General features: G+C 41.8%; 1 protein-coding gene across 1 annotated transcript in view; it reads right to left on the bottom strand.

Annotated features, from left to right (window-relative positions):
- The window catches only part of LOC308096237 (voltage-dependent T-type calcium channel subunit alpha-1I-like), a gene marked incomplete at its 5' end in the record, with an annotated part of 278,135 nt that overhangs the window by 222,253 nt on the left and 33,574 nt on the right, over positions 1 to 22,308 (bottom strand). Inside the window, 6 exons of the mRNA XM_080443588.1 lie at positions 1,571 to 1,726; positions 1,926 to 2,043; positions 3,276 to 3,461; positions 9,609 to 9,760; positions 18,974 to 19,368; positions 20,524 to 20,881. Of these exons, the coding sequence (XP_080299714.1) occupies positions 1,571 to 1,726; positions 1,926 to 2,043; positions 3,276 to 3,461; positions 9,609 to 9,760; positions 18,974 to 19,368; positions 20,524 to 20,881 (1,365 nt within the window). The remainder of the gene's footprint in view (positions 1 to 1,570; positions 1,727 to 1,925; positions 2,044 to 3,275; positions 3,462 to 9,608; positions 9,761 to 18,973; positions 19,369 to 20,523; positions 20,882 to 22,308) is intronic.

Raw genomic sequence — 22,308 nt, 5'->3', positions numbered from 1 at the left:
GGCCAGGAACTACCGCACCGGTTTCCGGTTTGGCCAGGAACTACCGCGCTAATAATAAAAAGGAATCTTATGCTGTTTTTAAGACATTATAGGATTTGAAGATGGAAAAACAACAGCAAAAGAAAACACAGCTCACGGATGCTCCACTGGCTAAGAGAAACGATCCGTAGATAGTATAAAACAATTAAAAGAACGCTTTTTGAAACGCTTCTGTCTTCCGGTGAAAACAAATGGAATTTGGGGTAATGCAGGAATAAACGAAAGACCTGCAGTGATGGTAATGACCAGCAGAGGTTGCTAAAAATCGTTATTTGTGGACCTGCCTTGTATTACTTTAAAGTACCAAAAGTAAAAGTACTAAAATGTTTGAAAATAGCTGATCTACAAGCTCACAACACGTCGCATCACGTTGTGAGTATGTATGTTTTATAAGGTAATAATTTGTATCTGCAAAGTAACTAGTAACTAAAGTTTTCAAATAAATGTAGTGGAATAAAAGTACAATATTTGGATCTGAGATGTAGTGGAGTAGAAGTAAAAGTACTGGAAATTGGAAATACTCAAGTAAAGTACAAATACCTCAAAATTGTACTTAAGTACATGTACTTAGTTACTTTCCACCACTGCACTGAAGGTACACTGAAGTATATGACCTAAACCCTGTGGACACCCTTTCTAATTTGCGTTTTCTAATTTGTGCCCTTTGTCCCAGTGAATGGAAATCTTAATGCTGCAGTACTTAAGCTGCATAATATTCCACTTAATTAGAGGGGGTTATGCACAGTCCAACTCCAATGCAAATTAAATTACATACAACCAAGTTGCAAGAAAAAACAATAAGACGGTTGTGCAAACTGTCTTGACCTCCTGTACGTGCATGGGTCTAATAGATAGATAGATAGATAGATAGATAGATAGATAGATAGATAGATAGATAGATAGATAGATAGATAGATAGATAGATAGATAGATAGATAGATAGATAGATAGATAGATAGATAGATAGATAGATAGATATAACTCAGATATCCCATAACTCGTACAGGCATACAGCAAGGTTAGTTAAAAACACAGCACAAAAAGAGGGGGGGGGGCACAGGTTAAAACTGAGATATTTATACAATATAAAAAATATATTATGAACAAGCATAAAAAGCATTGTAAAGGTTGTCACTGGGAATAATAATAATCCTTTTTCATTGCACATAGACCCATAAATAACTAAAACTAAGACCATTAGTCCAGTTCATAGGCCTAGCGGCTGGTCAGGGAGTTAAAGAGCTTAATTGCTGTTGGGACAAAAGTGTTCTTAAACTGTTCATTCTTGCAGGGTAACGAACGGAACAGATCCTTGCGACCGCTTTTCTGGTCTGCCAGGGTGCTGTGGAGAGGATGACTCACATTGTCCATTATGGTCCTCATCTTATTGTGTGTGCATCTCTCCACAAGAGATGCCAGTAATACACTAGTGAATCAGGGTTATAATGGGAACTGGGAGTTCTACTGTGCTTCCTTCCCTGAATTTTGAACGGCTCTGCAAAAAGGTGTCATTGAATCACTGTGTCCTTACCTCGGCCTGGAAGCCCTCAACCAAGATGGCCACCAGTAAGTTGAAGAGGACATAGTTTCCAAAGGTCATGAGGGCCACAAAGTAGAGGGCGGCTAGCGGAGAGGTAGCGGCCATGCCGTTGTACAAGACCGCGTTCCAATCCTCCTGCGTCAGAATCTGGGGGCCAGGCATACACCCGCAAACATGCACGCACACGCACACACACACACACACACACACACACACACACACACACACACACACACACACACACACACAGATTGAGAACCTCGAACACCAAAAGGTGCACACACTCGCATACATTCACTTACAGAGAGTCATGAACAATCTAAATCGTACAATTATGTGCAATTACCTGAAAGACGGTGACAATGGCCCACAGCAGAGAGTCAAAGTTCTTCCTGTCAGGAACTGTATCGCCAGACTCTGTCCTTAGACTGAACTTACAGCCAAAGATATGCATCCCCAGGATACTACAACAGAAAGAAAGAAAGAAAGAAAGAAAGAAAGAAAGAAAGAAAGAAAGAAAGAAAGAAAGAAAGAAAGAAAGAAAGAAAGAACACAGAGCGGCTGTCAATACTCTGAACACCTTGTTATACCATGTATGAGTCAGGGTTCTTGAGTCAGTTGAAGTGGCATGAGAGAGAGAGAGAGAGAGAGAGAGAGAGAGAGAGAGAGAGAGAGAGAGAGAGAGAGAGAGAGAGAGAGAGAGAGAGAGAGAGAGAGAGAGAGCGCGCGCGCGCAATATGACCAGGCATTGATGCCCCCGCTGAAGGACACTTCAGACCTTTTGTGCGGCTGTGTCAGTGTCAGTGAGTCAGCCTTTGAGTGTGAACTCTGAAGTGTTTGATTGCTATCTGGGATCCAGAGCTAATAGCCTTCAACAACACACTGGAACCAGCGGAGGAATTCAATTTGCACCTATTGACTGGATGTAGAGGACTTGGCCAGGAAGGAACACACAAAGGTTAAAGCAATGTCCTCTGAGTCTGTTAGAGAGAGAGAGAGTGAGTGAGAGTGAGAGTGAGAGTGAGAGTGAGAGAGAGAGAGAGCGAGAGAAAGAGAGAGAGAGAGAGAGAGAAAGTCTAGCGAGTGTGCGTGCGTGCGTGTGTGCGCATGGCATGCGTGACAGAGAGAGGCTACCATTGTCCAGTGGTGGAAAGTAACTAAGTACATTTACTCAAGTACTATACTTAAGTACAATGTTGAGGTATTTCTACTTTACTGGAGTATTTCCAATTTTCAATACTTTTACTTCTACTCCACTACATCTCAGAGGAAAATACCCTACTCCACTACAATTATTTGAAAACTTGAGTTACTAGTTACTTTGTAGATTTTGATTATTACTATAAAACATGCATCAGCCCCATACATATTTCGGCCATTTGAAAATAGCCGATCTACAAGCTCACAATGCGTCGCTATGCGACACATTGTGAGCTTGTAGATCTGCTATTTTCAAAGTATTTTTATGCATTTTAATACATTTGAAAACTTGTCAAATGGGACATTCTGCATAATGAGTACTTTCTACTTTTGGGTACTTTAAGTACATTTTGATGCCAATACTTTTGTACTTTTACTCAAGTAAATTTAGAATTCCGGACTTTTACTTGTAACAGAGTATTTCTACATTGCAATATTGATCATTTTACTTAAGTAAAACATTTGAGTACTTTTTCCACCACTGCCATTGTCTTACCTGAATATAAAGATGAAGAGCATTAGGAGCATGCAGAAGGTGGCCACGTTGTCCATGGTCTTCATCAGCACCACCAGCTGTCTCCTCAGGGCTGGCATGAACCTCACCAGCTTCAACACCCTCAGGAGCCTGAAGGTCCTCAGCACAGACAGACCCCCGTCCGACTGGCCCACGATCTCACACACGCTGGACACAAGAGACCAAACAACACAACCAGTGGTGTAAAGTAACTATGTACATTTACTCAAGAGTACTGTACTTAAGTAAAACAAGCAGAAGGTCTATGAAAACAAGGCCAAACGAAACGAGCCCTACAAGCAACAAGGTCTATGAAAAGAAGGCCAAACGAAGCGCCTTCACACATATACCTTGCCTCTTGGAAAACAGCCGATCTACAAGCTCACAACGCGTCCCCACACCCACCTGCACTTTCACAACCAACGCCAAAACACACTACCACCAATATTGCCCCTAAACCGCTTACAATAGGCCAACATGGCAACACCAACGTCTGTCACGCTCTGCCAGTGTGTGTGTGTGTGTCTCTGTGTGTGTGTGTGTGTGTGTGTGTGTGTGTGTGTGTGTGTGTGTGTGTGTGTGTGTGTGTGTGTGTGTGTGTGTGTGTGTGTGCGTGCGTGCGTGCGTGCGTGCGTGCGTGCGTGCGTGCGTGCGTGTGTCTGCGACGGGACCCGGGGGGGTGACCGCGGGGGGGGTGACCCCGGGGGGTGCCGCGACGGGACCCGCGGGGGGGAGGAGGGGGGGCGGCACGACGGGATGCGCGGGGGGGAGAAACCGCGCAACAGGACGTGCAATAACCCCATGTTTGCAACTACTTCAGCCTGCGCCCTTCACCGGGTATGGTCTAGTTCAGGGGTGGGCAACTTTGTAGATGGTGAGGGCCACAAAATTTCCTCAATCACTCTGGGGGGCCGCATTGTTTATCGGCAGGGACACCCCCCCCCGTTGACAAAACGGTCCAGGGGCGGTGCGCCGGTTCGGAACAAAATGCCAGGGCTGAATTTTGGTCCCAGCCCGCCCCTGTTTATTGGCACTCTCGCCAGTAGTACCCCATTACTCAAAAAGCCCATAATAGTCACGTGATAAATAAGGGATATTAACTATTATTATTTGTTTTTATTTAGCATTTAGTAGCCTAATGCTTCTATCAACTTACTACAGCTGTACTGCTAAACAAAACTTCAAATTCCTGAGTATGCCTTTCAGAGTATTTCTGTAACCTTGGCTTAAAAATATACAAAAATTAACACTAGAATTACAGTTAATAAGGTTCATGGAAAGTTGCATGTTTGGAACAGTTGAAGGCAATAGTTCACCATTTCGGATATGTTTAGATTACTTTGTTTTTCTTTGTGATTTAAAAAAAAAACGTTTGAAAAAAATAATAATAATAATAAATGTTTTGTTTTTGGATTTTGGCCTGGGCCGCATTGAGTGACGGTGCGGGCCGCATGCGGCCCGCGGGCCGCCAGTTGCCCATCCCTGGTCTAGTTCATATAATTGAAAATTCAGCCCCTTCCCTCGTGATGTGAGCAGAATGCTTCTCTCTCGACCGCGTTCCATCGTCTGTCACGTGACAACACATCGGGCAACTCTGCGCATTGAAAGTGATGCTAAAGGAGTTCCCAGTGTGACGAAACGTGACGGGTCCAAACAAAGCGTCTGTATGCGACGAGTTGGGCGTGAGAATGTGATTAATGTGATGGAACTCCTTACCCTCCTTAAAAACCACCTGTCTGCAATTTGTAAAAGGTCCTAGAAAAGTCCTCTAAGCTGAGCACCAGAAATGACCCCACCCCCCAAATGTTTACTGTTCATAATTCATTGCTACTAGTGTTGATTATGTCTTGTTTATTATTGTATATAATTGTATGTCTTTAAATGTCTTAATGACTTGAATACACAGGACCACAATGGAAACAAGCCTTCAGGCATTTAACAATCATTGTAAACCGTACCTCTGTGCAAACTGTTAATAAAGAATTCAATCAATCAATCAATCAATCAATGGATGGATGGTAAGATGCAGATGGTCAGATAGACCATATTGAAAAAAGCAAAAGAAGTACATACGATATTAACCACTTAAAGGGATATTTCACTTTCAAAAAAACTTTGGGTCATTTTATCATCTACTCAGGCTTTTGTGAGCCCCCCAGACCGTTTTTACATTGCTTGATTCACTATTTAGACATTTGATATTCATTTTATCAGACACGGTCCTATACAAACCCATTGTAACTTCAAACTAAATTATTAACATGTTAGATTCATCAAAAACACCCGTCCTTGGTTCTGGTGACTCACCCTGCCCTCCTAATACGCGAGGGGGCCGTGTTTTTTCGATTATTTTTTTCATCATTATTTATTGTATTTTTTTTTTTTCATTTTCCAAAAAATATATAAAAAATAAATGAAAAACGTTATCGAAAAAACACGGCCCCCTCACGTAATAGGAGGGATGAGTCACCAGAACCAAGGACGGGTGTTTTTGATGAATCTAACATGTTAAAAATGGAGTTTGAAGTTATAATGGGTTTGTATAGGAAGGGGGTGTGTCTGATAAAATGTATATCAAATATCTAAATAGTGAATCAAGCAACTTAAAAACGGTCTGGGGGGCTCACAAAAGCCTGAGTAGACGATAAAATGACCCAAAGTTGTTTTGAAAGTGAAATATCCCTTTAACACTTGCATGACTAAGCTATCAATATGACCGATTTTGGGAATTTAAAGTGGATTATCTTCTCTCATGAAGCTCTGAGAAAGTTCCCCTTTCATGACTTTTCCTAAATATTTGTTTCAAATCATCTCCGTTTTTTTTTTCTTCTGAAACGTATTATAAATATGAAATATATACCATATATACCATCCCAACCGTTATATTTCGGCTAAATTGACCGCTCTCCCTCTCTCTCCCCCAGGCAAGAGTAGTTCACACCTCTAGACCCCCCGCAGAGCGGCCCGTAGACGAGCAGACTCCCTACGCAGCAGCGAGTCCATGTTGCCATGTCTGCTTATTATAAGCGACTTTGGGCTTGTTTTTCGCGTCTTTCTATTATTATTAATATTATAATTATATAATTACATTATAATGGTAATACTTTTCTACTCCACTACAGCTCAGAGGCAAATCTTGTACTTTTACTTCACGACAATTATTTGAAAACTTTAGTTACTAGTTACTTTGCAGATATATATATATTTTCATACTTGTTTAGATTAGAGCTTCATGCATTTTTATTAGGTATATATTTATATAGAAAGGTCTAACCAGGGACTGGTGTTGCAAATTAGCCTCGGCTATTACCCCATTCATGCCTAACTGTTTTCTCAGGGCACAACGACGCATGCAGTAACATTTTCATAGACCTGACTTATTTCTCTCGCAAAATTTGGCGACCCATTTTCAACTTTCCCTTTCACTGCAAAGCGGTGGAAAAAGATAGGATCTACAAGCATACAGCTTGTCACGCAGCAACTGTTTTATGCTTGAAGATCAGATATTTTGCGCAGGATTGAGCACATTTGTGGAACATAGCATTGTGTTCACTTGTTGCACTGAGGGAGTGGGAGGAGGAGAGGAGACGCGTTTGTCAGCGACATGGACAGCTGATAGAATGAGAGCTTTACGCTCAGACAATAATGTGAATATTATTATTATGAATAATAATAATATAGGTTTGTCACTGGGTTGTTTACAAGTTACTATAGTTCGCTTGCTACTACTAAATTTAAAGCAGCATTACATCACGGTCATATTATGACAGTCATGACGAAACTTCAACCTGTTTTTTGCACTTTCTCCATTTACAGCCCTACATCTACATAAACGTTCGGATTTCAAATATAAAGTGCTTATAAAAAAAGGGATACACTTGTTGAATTCGCTGCTTTCATGAATGCAATTTGGGAATGTTATTTTTTCGTACTTGTTTAGATTAGAGCATGCATGTCCTTCTGTAAATGATTTTTTTATTAGGTCTTAGGTATTAGGGACCAGTCGAAATTTACAGAAGGGGGGGCATGGAGGAAATATATGTGCCCTAATTTAAAATGCGATGACCCTCCCTCTGAATGGGAAAAAAAATCAATGACCCTCCCCAAGTGATTAAAAAAAAAAGAATGACCCTCCCCCAAAAATATCAATGACATTTACCTCAGTAAAATGATGTCTATTATACACTAATCTTATTCCTAACCTTAACTTCGAGTAAATAAATTGACCGCAAGAAGTGACATTGCATCGCAGAAAATCAATGACTTGAGTGGGATTCGATACCGCAGACGACAGAGCGCACGGATTCAGAGTCCGACAATTTACTCAGGAGCTACCCGTACTGATAAAAAGGTTGAGTTGTCAGAAAGACTTGACCTTAATAGCATCGCTAAAAAGTTGCGCTGCTCGCGACGCATCATCAATAGAGAACACTTGCTGTATTAAAAACAAATATGAAAGACAAGCGCGGTATAATGAGAGACAGGTGCCTGGAGTGCACATGTGATGTGTATGAAACCCAGAACGACATTGCAGCATGTGATTATTGTGGCCATGCCCCTGGCCAACACATGTAGGTTACAGTTGTGCCACCACCACCTGATAGTGATACAGCACCTGTCTCCAAATTTGACCAGGTTTTTTTCTACTGAAGCATCTGTTTTCAAAGAATTAGAATACATTTATAATGTATTTAGAGTGTGTGTGTGTGTGTGTGTGTGTGTGTGTGTGTGTGTGTGTGTGTGTGTGTGTGTGTGTGTGTGTGTGTGTGTGTGTGTGTGTATATATATATATATATATACACACACACACACACACAGGAAATAAGTCCACGGAAATAATTAATTTATACACACTTTCATAGACCTGCCTGCTTATTTCTCTCTCAAAATTTGGCAACCCATTTTCAACTCTCAGCTCTTTAGAAGACAATGGAACCCCCCACTGTTTGGGGGAGAAAGTGTGAACTAGTCTGGAGAACAGAGGGAGACAGTGGCCAATAGGATAGCCTGATTTGGGGATCAAAATGACCTTTTTTCAGGCTTGGTGGAGGAGTATGAAACCTCAGTCATGCGAGTGTTAAGCCATATTTCCTCTTAATGACAAATTGTGAAAATAATCTGCAAGCTCAAGTGTTTTTTTGTATTTGTTTTATGTGAAATTATATTTTAATTGAGGTTCCAGGTTTAAAAAGCAGAAAAATAGACGAAGAGCAATTACGTCCGTGAATGTGAAAGATGAGTAAAAAATTAAATAAAAAACTAAATAAAGAAAGAAGACAGATTGTTCGGGTGGGGAAGGTTAGGATTGTTTGAGAGATGAAGGGTGGGATGAGGAACTGAGAGATGAAAGATGTAGATGTGTACAATCGACATCTATGTGATGTGATGGCCTGAACATTTGATCTTGCTGCTTTGATGTGGCATTTCATGTGTGGATTAGACTGCGGATCAGAGAGAGAGAGCGGTGCGATGCCATGAATGGAGAACATTGGCAGATCAAACATACCCAGGCCTCAGTGTGCAAATGACAAAAGACAAAAGCTGTTTGCCGCTGACACTTTGGCGTCGCGACAGAACAACGGGCAAACACGCAGGTGGCACACTTTCAACCATCTGATACAGGACAGGAGCGGCACCAATGTGGCATCACACTATAGTAATGCTTGGGGTAGAGCGATCCAAAATTCAGTGGTGGAAAAAGTACTCAATGTTTTACTTAAGTAAAAGTATCAATACTGCAATTAACAATGTTACAAGTAAAAGTCTGGAATTAAAAATTAACTTGAGTTAAAGTATTGGTATCAAAATGTACTTGAAGTAGCCTACCAAAAGTAAAAGTACTAGAATGTAAATAGCAGATCTACAAGCTCACAACGCGTCGTGAGCTTGTAGATCGGCTATTTTCAAATAGCCTAGGTATAAAATAGGGCTAAAGTGGTTAATGTATGTTTTATAATGTAATAATTTATATCTGCAAAGTAACTAGTAACTAAAGTTTTCAAATAATTGTAGTGGAGTAAAAGTACAATATTTGCATCTGAGATGTAGTGGATGGAGTAAAAGTAAAAGTATAGACAATTGGAAATACTCCAGTAAAGTAAAAGTACCTCAAAATTGTACTTAAGAACAGTACTTGAGTAAATGTACTTAGTTTCTTTACACCACTGCACGCAGGTGGCACAATTTCAAACATCTGATACAGGACACAGAAGCGGCACCAATGTGGCATCACACTGTAGTAATGCTTGGGGTAGAGCGATCCAAAATGTGCAGTTTAGATCACAGCGCTCGACATTGACATCATTGATTTTGTACCTGATGATTACGATGATGCCATCAAACACATTGTAAGGATTCCTCAGGTAGTTGAAGGTGCCGAAAGCACTGAGCTTGAGGATCATCTCCAAGGAGAACATGCTGGTGAAGACAATGTTGCTGATCTCCAGAACATTTGTCAGCTCATCAGGCTACAGAGGAGAGGAGAGGAGAGGAGAGGAGAGGAGAGGAGAGGAGAGGAGAGGAGAGGAGAGGAGAGGGGAGGGGAGGGGAGGGGAGGGGAGGGGAGGGGAGGGTGGAGGAGAGGGGAGGAGAGGGGAGGAGAAACACATGGGGGAAAAAACAGAGAAAGAGAAAAGGATGAGGAGAAAAAGGAGAGAAGAGGATGATGATTTATGGTAATATTATATACTGTAGGTCACACATAGTCATAAATCTGCCACATGCTGTTCCAGTTAATCAATGTACAGTATGTAGCTACATGAGTTAATTTACATGCACAAAAGAGGGGGGGGGGGGATTATTTTGAAGGGCTGAAAAAGTAAAAAAAAAAAAAAAAAAAAGAACTATAGTTTCTATTTCCCTTTCTTTGTCTTGTTATCAGCCATTTCAATCTCAATGGAGCGACTGGAACAAATCAATGACTTAGAAAGGGCAAGGACAAGCAGAGTGGTACACACACACACACACACACACACACACACACACACACACACACACACACACACACACACACACACACACACACACACAGGCACGCACAAATGCACGGTCACGCACACGCAATGAACCACAGGTTCAGATACTTGTTGCATGTGCCTGGCTGAGGAGCCACTGGGGCGACACTACCACCATCTGTGGGCTTATGACTGAACGCCTTATGTCAGAATCTTGCCTAGACAATATCTGGGCGCAGAGGACTCTCGCCTGGCCGTGCATAGCCAGCCCGCCTGTCACTAATGCTCATGTTTGTGAATAACTTGCCGTCAAATGAATCGGGAATGACCTGATTCTCACACACATGCACACGCACATGCACGCACACACACACACACACACACACACACACACACACACACACACACACACACACACACACACACACACACACACACACACACACACACACACACACACACACACACACACACACACACACACACACACACACACACACACACACACACAGCAGCCTGATCTCCAGAGATCTCCGTAACATTGCACGGATCCAGTGCACTTCATTCCGTGGATAGTCGCCTAGAAACCCCGAAATTGCGTGCATATGTACGGCGAGTCCCACGGTGGGCGTAACCAGTCGCAAGCAGTCCCCACAACAAAATTTACGATTCTGTGCCTATCGGTACATAACTCAAACGGCGCTGAGTAGGCACAGGCAAACGTCACACCGTTCAGGACGGCAACTCGGTCGCCTTAGCTCCCTCGGTGGTCCTTCACGGGGTGACAGTTCGCCTGTGACTGCGCGCCTCCGTCATGGTTTAGTCACAATGGGGGAGATGCGAGGCGGCTATGCACGGAATTTCGGGTTTTTCCGTGTCTATTCACGGAATTTCAAAAACTTCAAAAACGTTCAAAGAGAACGTTTCCTCTGGAGATCGGGTTGCACACACACACACAGAATTGAAATGCTACAGAAACCACAGCAGTTATCACTCATGGTCATGGACAAACTAATTCCAATATCTCACAAATCCAGTGTACATTACAGCCTGACTTTGATTCTGTTCAAAAATTGCTTTATTTTAACAAATTGTTACTAAACAAAAAAAAAAGTCTGTCAGTATGCTCTTCACCAAAAGACCAAACTCCCTTTCCTTATCCATTAACCTTTTAGACGGGACACCGTTGGAGAAAGTGGAGGAATTCAAATATCTGGGCCTTTGGCTCGATCCTCAGCTTTCTTTTAAGACCCTTATCAATTCAGTTCTGCAGAAAATAAATTACAGCCTGAGAATATTATACTGGTCCATTAACTGTTTCACCCTCCAGGATAGAAAAAATAATTTCACAGCTATTACTACCAATTCTAGATTATTTAGATATTAATCTCTACCCTCTTAATGTAACCTACAACAGTAGATGTCCTGAGATGCCCTTATAGAACCCATCACTGCTCTATTTATGAGTATCTTAATTGGTTAACATTCTCACTGGCTGCAATTTATTTTCAAATGTATCTTCTTTAACTACCGTCATTACTTGAAACAATTTCTAGACCCCTACACATCACCATATAACCTAAGGTATACCGAGCATGCATTCTTTACTGTCCCCAGAATCTCAAAGGAAAGTGGTAGGCGACGGCGTGCATTTAAATGTACAGTAAAGCCCCATCCGATTGGAATAATCTACCAAGTTCACTTAGTTCTATCACCTCCCTTAATGTGTTTAAATAATCTATTTTCATTCACCTACTAACACCCTGTAGTGTTCATGCTTCAAATCACACTTCTAATCGTTCTTGGCAATTAATTGTTATAACAAACCTGTATCTAATGTAATGATATTCATTTTCTAAGGTGCATGTGCATGTATACTGCTGTATCTCAATGTTAATGTTTGTACCCTGCTTGAGCATGTTGCTGCATGTGCATGTCTGTACCGGTTCTTTTTTTTAAATGTCTATGCTTGTGTTCATGGGTATGTCTCCATATGAATTTAGCTACTTTGGGGTTGAACTGGTAGGGTGGGAGCGGCTAGCTTTTGGAGAGCTCTTGTCTTGTCTGTCTGCATGGATGCATTTTGTTGTATTGTTTGTGTATTGTATGCCTTGTTCATTCACGCTAAGGGATCCCTCTAATAAAGGTAGTAATAAAAAAACAGCAAAAGCACATGGCTCTCCCGATACCATTTATTTTATTATTCTCATCTTCCCCACGGTTTGTCTTTTGCACACTTTCTGTATGAATTCTAAAAATAAAGATTTGACCTTGAACTTCAACATCGACTTCATGGGAATCACCCAAGACTGTGGTTGCCATGGCAGCATGACGTATTATTTCCAACCGCAGCAGTTCAGCTGTTTGCTAAAATGATCATCATGGTTTTCATCTCATCACTATTCTGCTAAGTGCTAACTAAGTCACCAATGACGCCACTGACATTTTAGCAACCCGCAATTGATGGGGACCAGTGTGTTTTGCATTTACCTGTTTGTGTGTGCGTGCGTGCCTTCGTGCGTACGTGTGTGCGTGCCCGTCTGTATGTCTGTGTCTGTGTCTGTGTGTGTGTGTGTGTGTGTGTGTGTGTGTGTGTGTGTGTGTGTGTGTGTGTGTGTGTGTGTGTGTGTGTGTGTGTGTGTGAGTGAGAGAGAGAGTGTCTATGCATGAGTGTTTACATGCACACTGATGCAACAGGCATGCCTAATAAATGTTCAGCTGTGTGAAAACACAAGCTAATGATGCAGGTCCCCTGGTGGCAGCGCCACACAACAGCCTGTGAGGAGAAATGCAGGCATCGTCTCATTACTACAGACATAAGATATAACGCTTGGATTTACCAGATGGCCAAAGTATAAGCTATGAAGTACATACACAACTCTTTCACCCGGTCCGTTTTAGTAAACGCTGTAAACAGCCTTTTTTAGTATCTCAGCTACACACATTTTTTTCTTTTTCATGGCGTGTGTATGGCTCCTATGAGGCTGTGACAGACATCTGGGGGGGGGGGTTGTCTGTGTCTGTCTGTCCAGGGCAGACACAGAAAACCCCCCCCCACCACACACACACACACACACACACACACACACACACACACACACATACATACAATATACAAAAATTATTGGACTCATAATCCCATTACCCCCTGGATACGAACCATTTTAAGTATTTTTTTGAAGAACTGCGACAGCACTGTGAATATCTTTCACATTTGTTTAAGGGTCACATTTGTTTGACCCAATCGCGCACTGTCCCTCCATATTTGGGAAAAACTGACATCATCAATAATACATGCGACAGTGGCTCCTGTAGGGGCCGAGCCATCTAGACAAGCTGCAGATTTCTTGTGCATGCTGCCAGTAGTAGGCCAAGAAAGTAACTTTCCATAACTTCACATATTGTTTTATATTTTTCCAAATATTTACTTAAACTTTATCTGGCTGAAACCTTGCCCAGATATGGAAACGACTGACAAAATTCTATTGACAATACCTTCTGGTTCTATCGACTTCACAAAGCACAAAGAAATCCTTGTAGTGGTCCAAAAAAGTTACTTTCCATAACTTCACATTATGTTTTATATTTTTCCAAATATTTACTTAAACTTTATCGGGTTGAAACCTTGCCCAGATATGGAAACGACTGACAAAATTGTATTGCTTTTCACAAAGCACAAAGAAATCCGTCAGATCAAGCAGTAAAGAGTCTGTCTTCCCTCTATGCCTGCCTACAGATTTCATTATAGATTTGAAATAAGTACTAAGTAGCACAAGTTGAATTGTTTAGAACTGACTTCAATAGAACCGGGCCCGAAATGTAACCTTGTGGAACACCCTTACAGAACTGTAGCTATCGCTAAAAAAAGTTTTGCCAAGTTCATGAATGCTGCCAATCAGATAGGTAATTCAATCAGGAACCATTAATAAGCACTTTTGCATCACAAATATTACTTAAAATGTGTAAAAGCAAGGAATGTCCAGTGTCAAATGCCATGGAAAGGTCCACAGAAATAGCAGCACAATGCTTTTAGTTTAGTTATGTCATTCACAACCAAAGTGCTGGCAGAAACAGTCCTGGACCCGGATTGATGCAGATTCAGAACAGACTGCGGTGAGAATGCGAGAAAGTTGATTTAACAAACAAGTCAATTTTTATATTAGTCTAATAGTTTTTTTTTTACACTCCTTTCTACACACCTATGCAGAATTCAGACGATTGTGGTTCATTGTGTTTCCATCGTGGTTCATCGTACTCAATTCATGGTAAGCTTAACTGTTGTCTCTGATAATTTAAATCAGTTGTCTTCTAGCCTAAATTTATCTCAACTGATAAATGAACTCACAAGAACTATCTTAAGAACTATAAGATCTGCATGTGGTGTTTTCAATACTGTATCTCAGTTGACACTGTAACACAAATCACAGTCCCCCAAAAAGTAAACTGTAGGGTGTTACATACAGTAGATGTGTGGTGAGAGAACCCAAAGGCAGCATAGAAAGGCAGGTGTTTTACTTTTAAAGAAGACCAAAACAAAACCCTGAAGATGATGCGACACAAAACAATGACTTGACAAGGACTGACTGCATGGGGAACAAGAGTAATGGTGATTGCAAATGAGTTACAGCTGAGGAAGACAAGAATATAGAACTATGAAAACTAGAACATGAACATAACAAGTAGAAATTACAAGCTCTAGACAAGACAGGCAAAGTCTGTGACGGTGACATAGGGAGTGTGGTGGCTAATTTAAGCAGTCACACCTGGCCTGAGTTCTTTAGACTCTGAGCTGGGCGTGATGGCACAACTGTTGTGCATCAATGCGCATTGCACACATGCTTCTGCTTAGAAAGATTAGTTTCTTTGTAAAGTCTAATCCGATTACTATTTGAACTTGGTCTTTAGCTTTTATTCAAACTCTGCAAAAGTTTGGAAAGTGATGAACTCAAACGATTGCAATTCTGCTGCCTCATGTTTAATGATTGCTTAGTGTTTAATCAAAGTGAGAAATGTCTAACAGACACATTTCTGAGGATGAGGATAGGGGATGAGGATTGGGGATTATTACAAGTGTTGGGGAGCAAAACAAGACAGCCTGTTCGAGTACACATATTTAGAAATAGCTAGTCCACAAAAAAAAGACTTGAGTGTTCTGTAGAAGGCACATCACAAAACTCCCCAAAACACAGAAAACCAAGAAAAATAAATGTCATGATATAGGCCCTTTAATCTTTCTGGGACACCAATTGCTGATCCAATAAATTCTGTTTCAACTTCATCCAGTTGATGGTTGCTCAGATGGTTACGATGAGCGCGGGGTGGGCCGTTAGGGGTTAAGTGTTCTGCTCACGGACACTTGGACACGTACAGTTTACTGGACAGGCCGGAAGGTGAACTGGTGACCTGATACCAGACGGTCACTCTACCCACTAAGCTACGGCCAGCCCAACACATGTACTGTACATAGACAATGCTATGTGATGTAGCTCTAGCGTAAGTTCAATAAGGAAGAGCTCTCTCTCACACTTTCATCTTTATTGCTGGGGATGCTTCACAAACATCCTGTCATTCACAGCTTGAAGTGTGAGCACTTCTAATCAGGCGATTAGACTTTAAATATCACTGCCTCTGACGAACTCTTATCTGTGGGGGAGAGGAAAGAGAATGCAGGGGGAAGACCTGATCTGCCTCTGTACTGAGAGGAGTAGGCTCACGCTACAAGATAATACAGGGGGATTTGGGGTCAATAGTCAGGAGGCGCCCCTCTAGCATGATCGGGAGTGATTATCTGGCAAGATTATGCGAATGAGAGTGGTTCAAAGATCTTAAACCTCCCAATTTTCTCAGAAAACTAATTCAGACGCTAATTTCTAAAAATGTTTGACATTTATCTGGATGATTACATCACTGCTGTCTAAGTGGGACAGCAGGAGTGGTGCACAGCAGAGATAAACTACAAGGAGACAGATGTTCTGTGAAAGAGAGGACGTTTTACACAGCGACCAGTCAAAACAACCTGTGGTGTGTTGGACAACTGAGGCTTGTCGATACAGTATGTGGCAAGAACACGACTGTCTATAAAGTGTCTTGTTTTGCCAGACATAATCAGAACCGTTCCTCGGTTCTGATTAAACTCCTACAGCAAAACTCACACAAATCTCTGAAGTCATGTGATCTGATCTGATTTGATTAGATTTTTCAGATCCCATTCCAAGTGGCTATGACTGCCGTCCAAAGTTTGCGGGCCCTGGGGTAGGCCTGGCGGAGACCTGTGCTCCGAGGAGCACATTTTTCTATTATATCTGCTTCTGTAAGTGATCACAGCACTTTGAGGTGCTAAGTTGCTCTGGGAAGACCAAAAATCTTTAAAGTGAAGTGCAGTGAAGTGCCATTATTTTAAAATGTTATAAGAGCATCTTATAAGAGAATCCTCTAGTGTGTGATGCAACCAGATTTCCAAATCGTTTAAATTCCTGTAGTCGGAGCCCAGCTTCGTACTGCAGCTCGGTGCTCGTCCTTTGTGAAGAAGGTGATAGACCCAAAAGATACAATTATTAGAAGAATAGGAACAGCAATTTGCATCCACCAACACTTTGCTACAGAATTCAGCTGCTAGACTAACTATGTCTGAGAAAGATCATCCCACCCATAGCAGCTCTTCACGGGTTGCCAGTAGGTTTCAGAATTGATTTTAAGAATTTACCCTGCGGACAGGCTCTGAGTTCCATTTTCCCGTATACAGTATGAGCCTGAGCAAGCCTTATCCTCAGATCAAAGGCTGTGCTCCTATACATTAATGTCAAGGCCTTTTCATAGTGTTTATTTAATTGCCTCTTTTATAGGTGTTAATCTTCCTGTATGCCTTTTTTGTTTTTAATCGACATCATTCGAAGATATTGATACAGATACAATTGATATAGAATGATCACTTATTTTCACTGAATGTTCTATTTTTGCAAATAAAAGTGTTTGCCTATGACATGCCCAGAATAGGGACGCTAGGGTTAGCGTGGGTAAAACACACCCTATCCTGAGCTACGCCCATCCATCTACTTCCAGTTCCACCCACAGCAAACACAATTTCAACAGAACACCACAGCAACAGAAGAGGCACTCACATACATAAGAATAATATGACTCATACTCAAATTAAGATGTATATACATATTAATACAATATTCATCTTAAACAAAGAAAGTCAATATTTCATTCTTCCCTCACACTAGCCTATTTATCTACCAGTGTTAATTTATCTCTTGGAGTGTAAAAATGGACCCAAATAGATCTTTAAGGATCAACAGCATTTGGCTGTTGTGGTGGCTGTTGATAATTTCCTTATTGATTGTTCCCAGACCAGTGGAATACGGCCCATAGTGCTTTTGAACAAATGGAAGGAGTAATCTACGGGCTGCTATAGGATCAGCTCAAAGGGATGGATAAAACCCCTGATATAATGGACAGATGGATGGCCAGCTCTGCTTCTGTGTGTGTGTGTGTGTGTGTGTGTGTGTGTGTGTGTGTGTGTGTGTGTGTGTGTGTGTGTGTGTGTGTGTGTGTGTGTGTGTGTGTGTGTGTGTGTGTGTGTGTGTGTGTGTGTGTGTGTGTGTGTGTGTGTGTGTGTGTGCGTGCACGTGCACGTGCATGTGGTGCGTGCGTGCGTGCGTGCGTGTGCGCGTCTGTGTTAAACAAGCTATGCCTCCATAGACATTCTTACAACACCTTTTGCTGAAGAACCACAAGCTTTATAATTCTTTCATTGTCTCTATTTCTATGTCTCTCCCTCTATTTTCAGCTACATAGGGAATGAGAAGGAGACAACCCACTATTGTGAAGTGAGTGTGAGTAATGTGAGAGAGACCGAGACGGAGACAGAGAGGGGGAGGGAGAGAGAGAGAGAGAGAGAGAGAGAGAGAGAGAGAGAGAGAGAGAGAGAGAGAGAGAGAGAGAGAGAGAGAGAGAGAGAGAGAGAGAGAGAGAGAGAGAGAGAGAGAGAGAGAGAGAGAGAGAGCATGTGTGGACACTGGAGAGACAGGGGCAAACAGGGACAAATAGAGACAGATATGGCCTGAGATAGAGAACATGTTGTGTAACCTAGCACCAAAAACAGATGGAAGGATGTCTAAAGGAGTTTAGTAAGCTTCAGTCTTATTTTCTTGGAGTGGATCTAAGTGTGATTGTGCTCCAGTGGCCCTGAATTCACCCTCCAGTATCACGACTCTGTAGGCAGAGCCAAACCCAATCTGGAAAGATTACATTACAGAAAGAATGGAGAAAGGGGGACCGTGCCGTATGGATAGAAAATTGATTGGACTTCAGTGAATGAGAGGCATGCAGGGGAGATTGATGCATCTGTGTTGTGTTTTATTGTTGTGATTGGTGCTGCTGCATGTTTGCTTTGACAATGTAATGCTAATATTGCATATTAAAGGGATACTTCACTTTCACATAAAATAAACATTAAAAATATATATTAAAAAAAAATTAAAGAAGTTATGGCAAAATAAAGGCCCCCTCACACATTAGTAGGACACTCTAATGCGTGAGGGGGCTGTGAATTTTCCATTACTTTTTTCATTTATTTTTAATATATTTTTTAAATGTTTCCCCGACCCGAAAGTGAAGTATCCCTTTAACCCCTTTGAGTGGCCAAGAAGTGAGAGAGAGAGGGTAAGATACAGAGATTGAAAAAGACAAAGATTAAGAAAGAAAGAAGTGTGTGGTCCCTACCTGCTCGTGATGCTCAATCCCCATACTGATGGTGTTGATGAGGATGGCGATCATGATGCCTCGGTTGAAGTATTTACTCTCCACGATGCTCCACAGCTTCTTCCGGATGATACTCGACAACCCCCTGCAGCTTAGCTTCGGACTGCATTTCCCAGGAGGCTTTGCGGCGTCCTTGCCATTCTCGTCCTTCTTGCCGCCCTCGCCACCCGTCTCCTCCACGGCGCCTCCTCTCTCTCGTTCGTCTTTGGCCTGGCCGCCAGCTGGTCCCGCCCCGTCCGTGAGTGACAGGGCCGTGGTGCACTGAGGGCAGCCGTCAGGGGCGGAGGCGAGGGAGATGGGGGCGGGGCCGCCGTGATGGCCGTGGTCAGGTCCGTTGTGGTTGGGGCAGTGGCCAGCTGACGGAGGATAGAATGGACATAGTGTTGAATGGGCATTTTATTCGTCATACAGCTGAGTATCCTCGCTGCCAGGCATAAAACCTTGTATATCTTAAAGCAACTTTGGGTACTTAGAAAAGCGCTATATAAATCTCTATCGCTATTGTTATCACTATCTCGATATTTCATATTTTTTATGTTTTTTCAATAAATGAATTATCTGTTTTATACTCTTACTGGCATTGTGTGAAGTGTCCTTGAGATTCAACACTATTTGAATTTGTCTTAGTTAGATCACTTAAACAGATGAAGACAAATCGTTAAACCACAATACATACTATATACTCACTCATAAAACACAATACATTAAACAAAGTAGCCTATAAAAAAGATAGTAATATCCATCCCATACAATAATCATAAACGCATAAAACAATTGGGTAAAATAAAATAAAGTACTGGAACTGTAGGGAAATTTGCAAAAACTGTCAAATGGCCCACAAGATAAAGCTGTTCAAGTGATTTAAAAACATCTGACCACAAATAATTAACCTGCCAAGTGGACTGCAGTGCTACGTTTGTAGTGTTAAGGAGGCTGACAGCTTCAGGATATCTGCTATAATGCCTTTTAGTCTTTTGTGTGAAGGAAGCTAATTAAAAAAGGTTGTTAGCCAGGTGAGAGGGGTCCTAGAATTTGAATTAGAATTTGATGGCCCTTATTTTATAACCAGCTATAAAGAAAGACATCCTAAAGCAGGTAGCACACGTCAAAATATATTACTGTTTTTTTGTCTTGCCGAAGCCGAACAAATTCTCTACAGACAAAGTTGTTTTATACGCAATGCAGCTCTGCTTTGAGTGCTGAATGCTATATCCCAACCACTGTATACACTACTGGAACTGTAACTTTGCCAACTGGATCTGATTGTGTAAATAAAACTTTCACAACTATATATTTATATATTTTTTAATGCAAAAACAACAGATCTACACACTTACAACGCATCACATTGTGTGCGTTTTGCGTGTGTAGATCTCGTGCTTTTGCTATTTGTGGTATATGACAAAGTATATGGTGGTTAATGGCTCTATCAGCAAACCAATTAAGCGGTTTAAAATGTTAAGCTCAAACCACAAGCTCAACAAGTGTCCCTTTGATCCATCCACACTCACCATTCCTCAACACCCTTCTCCTCTCACGTCCTCCCCTTCCGTTTGCCTTCCCTTCTCTCCCATCTTCTCTCCATCCTCCTCCTCCTCCTTCTCCTCTTCTCCCCGCTCTTCCGAAACCCCGGGGCTTGCCTCGTAGGGAGTTGAAGAAGGCCCCGACCCTTCTCCTGGCCTTGCGGAGGACGTGACAGAGCAGCAGGAACACCTCCTCATAGCAGTCCCCCGGCTGACTGGCCAGGGTGGAGGAGGAGAGGCACTGTGCCCGCTGCTCCTGCATCAGCTGGTGCTCCCGCTGCTTGGTCTCGGAGAACTGGGTGGCGATCACGACCAGGCACAGGTTGATCATGAAGAAAGAACCCACCTGGATGGTGCAAATTGTGCAGTATAGCATTAGTTCTCAAAGTGGGGTCCAGGGGTCCTTGGTAGGGTTCCAGGGGGTCCATTTTTTACCACGTCATCCATTTATATGTTGGTTTTTCAAAAATAGCAGATGTACAAGCTCACAGCGCGTCGTTGTGAGCTTGTACATCTGCTATTTTTGAAAGGTTTTGAAAAATCTTGAAAGATTTTGATTTTTTTTTAAATAATTTGTAATTATTTTAAACACAAATCTTCTCTTCTGGGGGTCCCTGGCACAAAACATTTTCAGATGGGGGTCCGTGGCCAAATACATATCAATTTGAGGGTCATGAAAAAGTTTGAGAACCACTGGTGTATGAGTATACTGTATAGATCTAGTATTATGTTACAATCACTGCAAGCATACGACACCATGCATGCTGAACTGTACTTCCTCTTTTCCAAATGGTATTTTTGGTCATTATAACAAAGCAATTTGCTGAGGAATTAATAAAGTTCTAATCTGATCTGAAATCTAACCTGCATGGCTGAACCCTGTTTTCTCCTGTCATTCTATGTGGCATTAGTGCTCGCGTCCAAGTTTTACTTTTGGTTCCAACTCTGTTTTGTCTCTGTTTTGGTCACAGTTTGAGGTCCTAACATGCTTTCACACATTTTCCCCGCACAGTGGTTGAAACATCCCAGCCAAACATGGGCTGATCACAGAGAAGAAACCTACTTGAGCAGCATGGTACAGGAGAGAAAACACGGGTAACATAATGGGTTCACACACCTATGGAATGGATGTTGATATTTTCAAAACTGACAATTCACAGCAACATCACTATACAGCCAAAATATTTAGTTTCTGAATTACTAAATGATATATTATACCATTGTATTCACAACAGTGAAAAATGTAATGCTGATGCCTTTTACACACACCACTCTATTTATTTCCAAGTTGTGCTTCTCTGATCTATTTATAAAGGGAATGAGCTTACTGTTACGTTTGGCCTAAGGGAGACCGCTTACTGTTACGTCTGACTGAAGGGAGACCTAACACTTATCTATTTATAAAAGGAATGAGCTTACTGTTACGTCTGGCCTAAGGGAGACCTAACACTTATCTGACACTAACAGTCTATGAAAAACCAAAGAACAAAACCCTCAGCAAATCAGCCTACTGTGGCTTATCTAATGCAAATTGAAAGACTAAAACTGTGGTAGAGGCAACTGTTTGGCATTAAAAGCCCAGTGGTTCTCAAACATTTTAATATCAAGGATCGACCCACAGTTTGCTATGCATCAGGCCATGGACCCCCATAGCTCTGAGAGTGTACAAATGGACCCGAAAAAACGAACAAAGCATAATGTGGTTTGTTTGATTTTCAAGGGTGAATCACTGGTTTCTATTCATTTATGTAAGATAATCTATACTTGCAGAGA

The sequence above is a fragment of the Gymnoscopelus braueri genome (genome assembly GCF_963280865.1).
Source record: "Gymnoscopelus braueri genome assembly, chromosome: 2".
NCBI lineage: Eukaryota > Metazoa > Chordata > Actinopteri > Myctophiformes > Myctophidae > Gymnoscopelus > Gymnoscopelus braueri.
The sequence above is the reverse complement of the archived record's forward strand: the minus strand, read 5'-3'. Positions and strand labels throughout refer to the sequence as shown.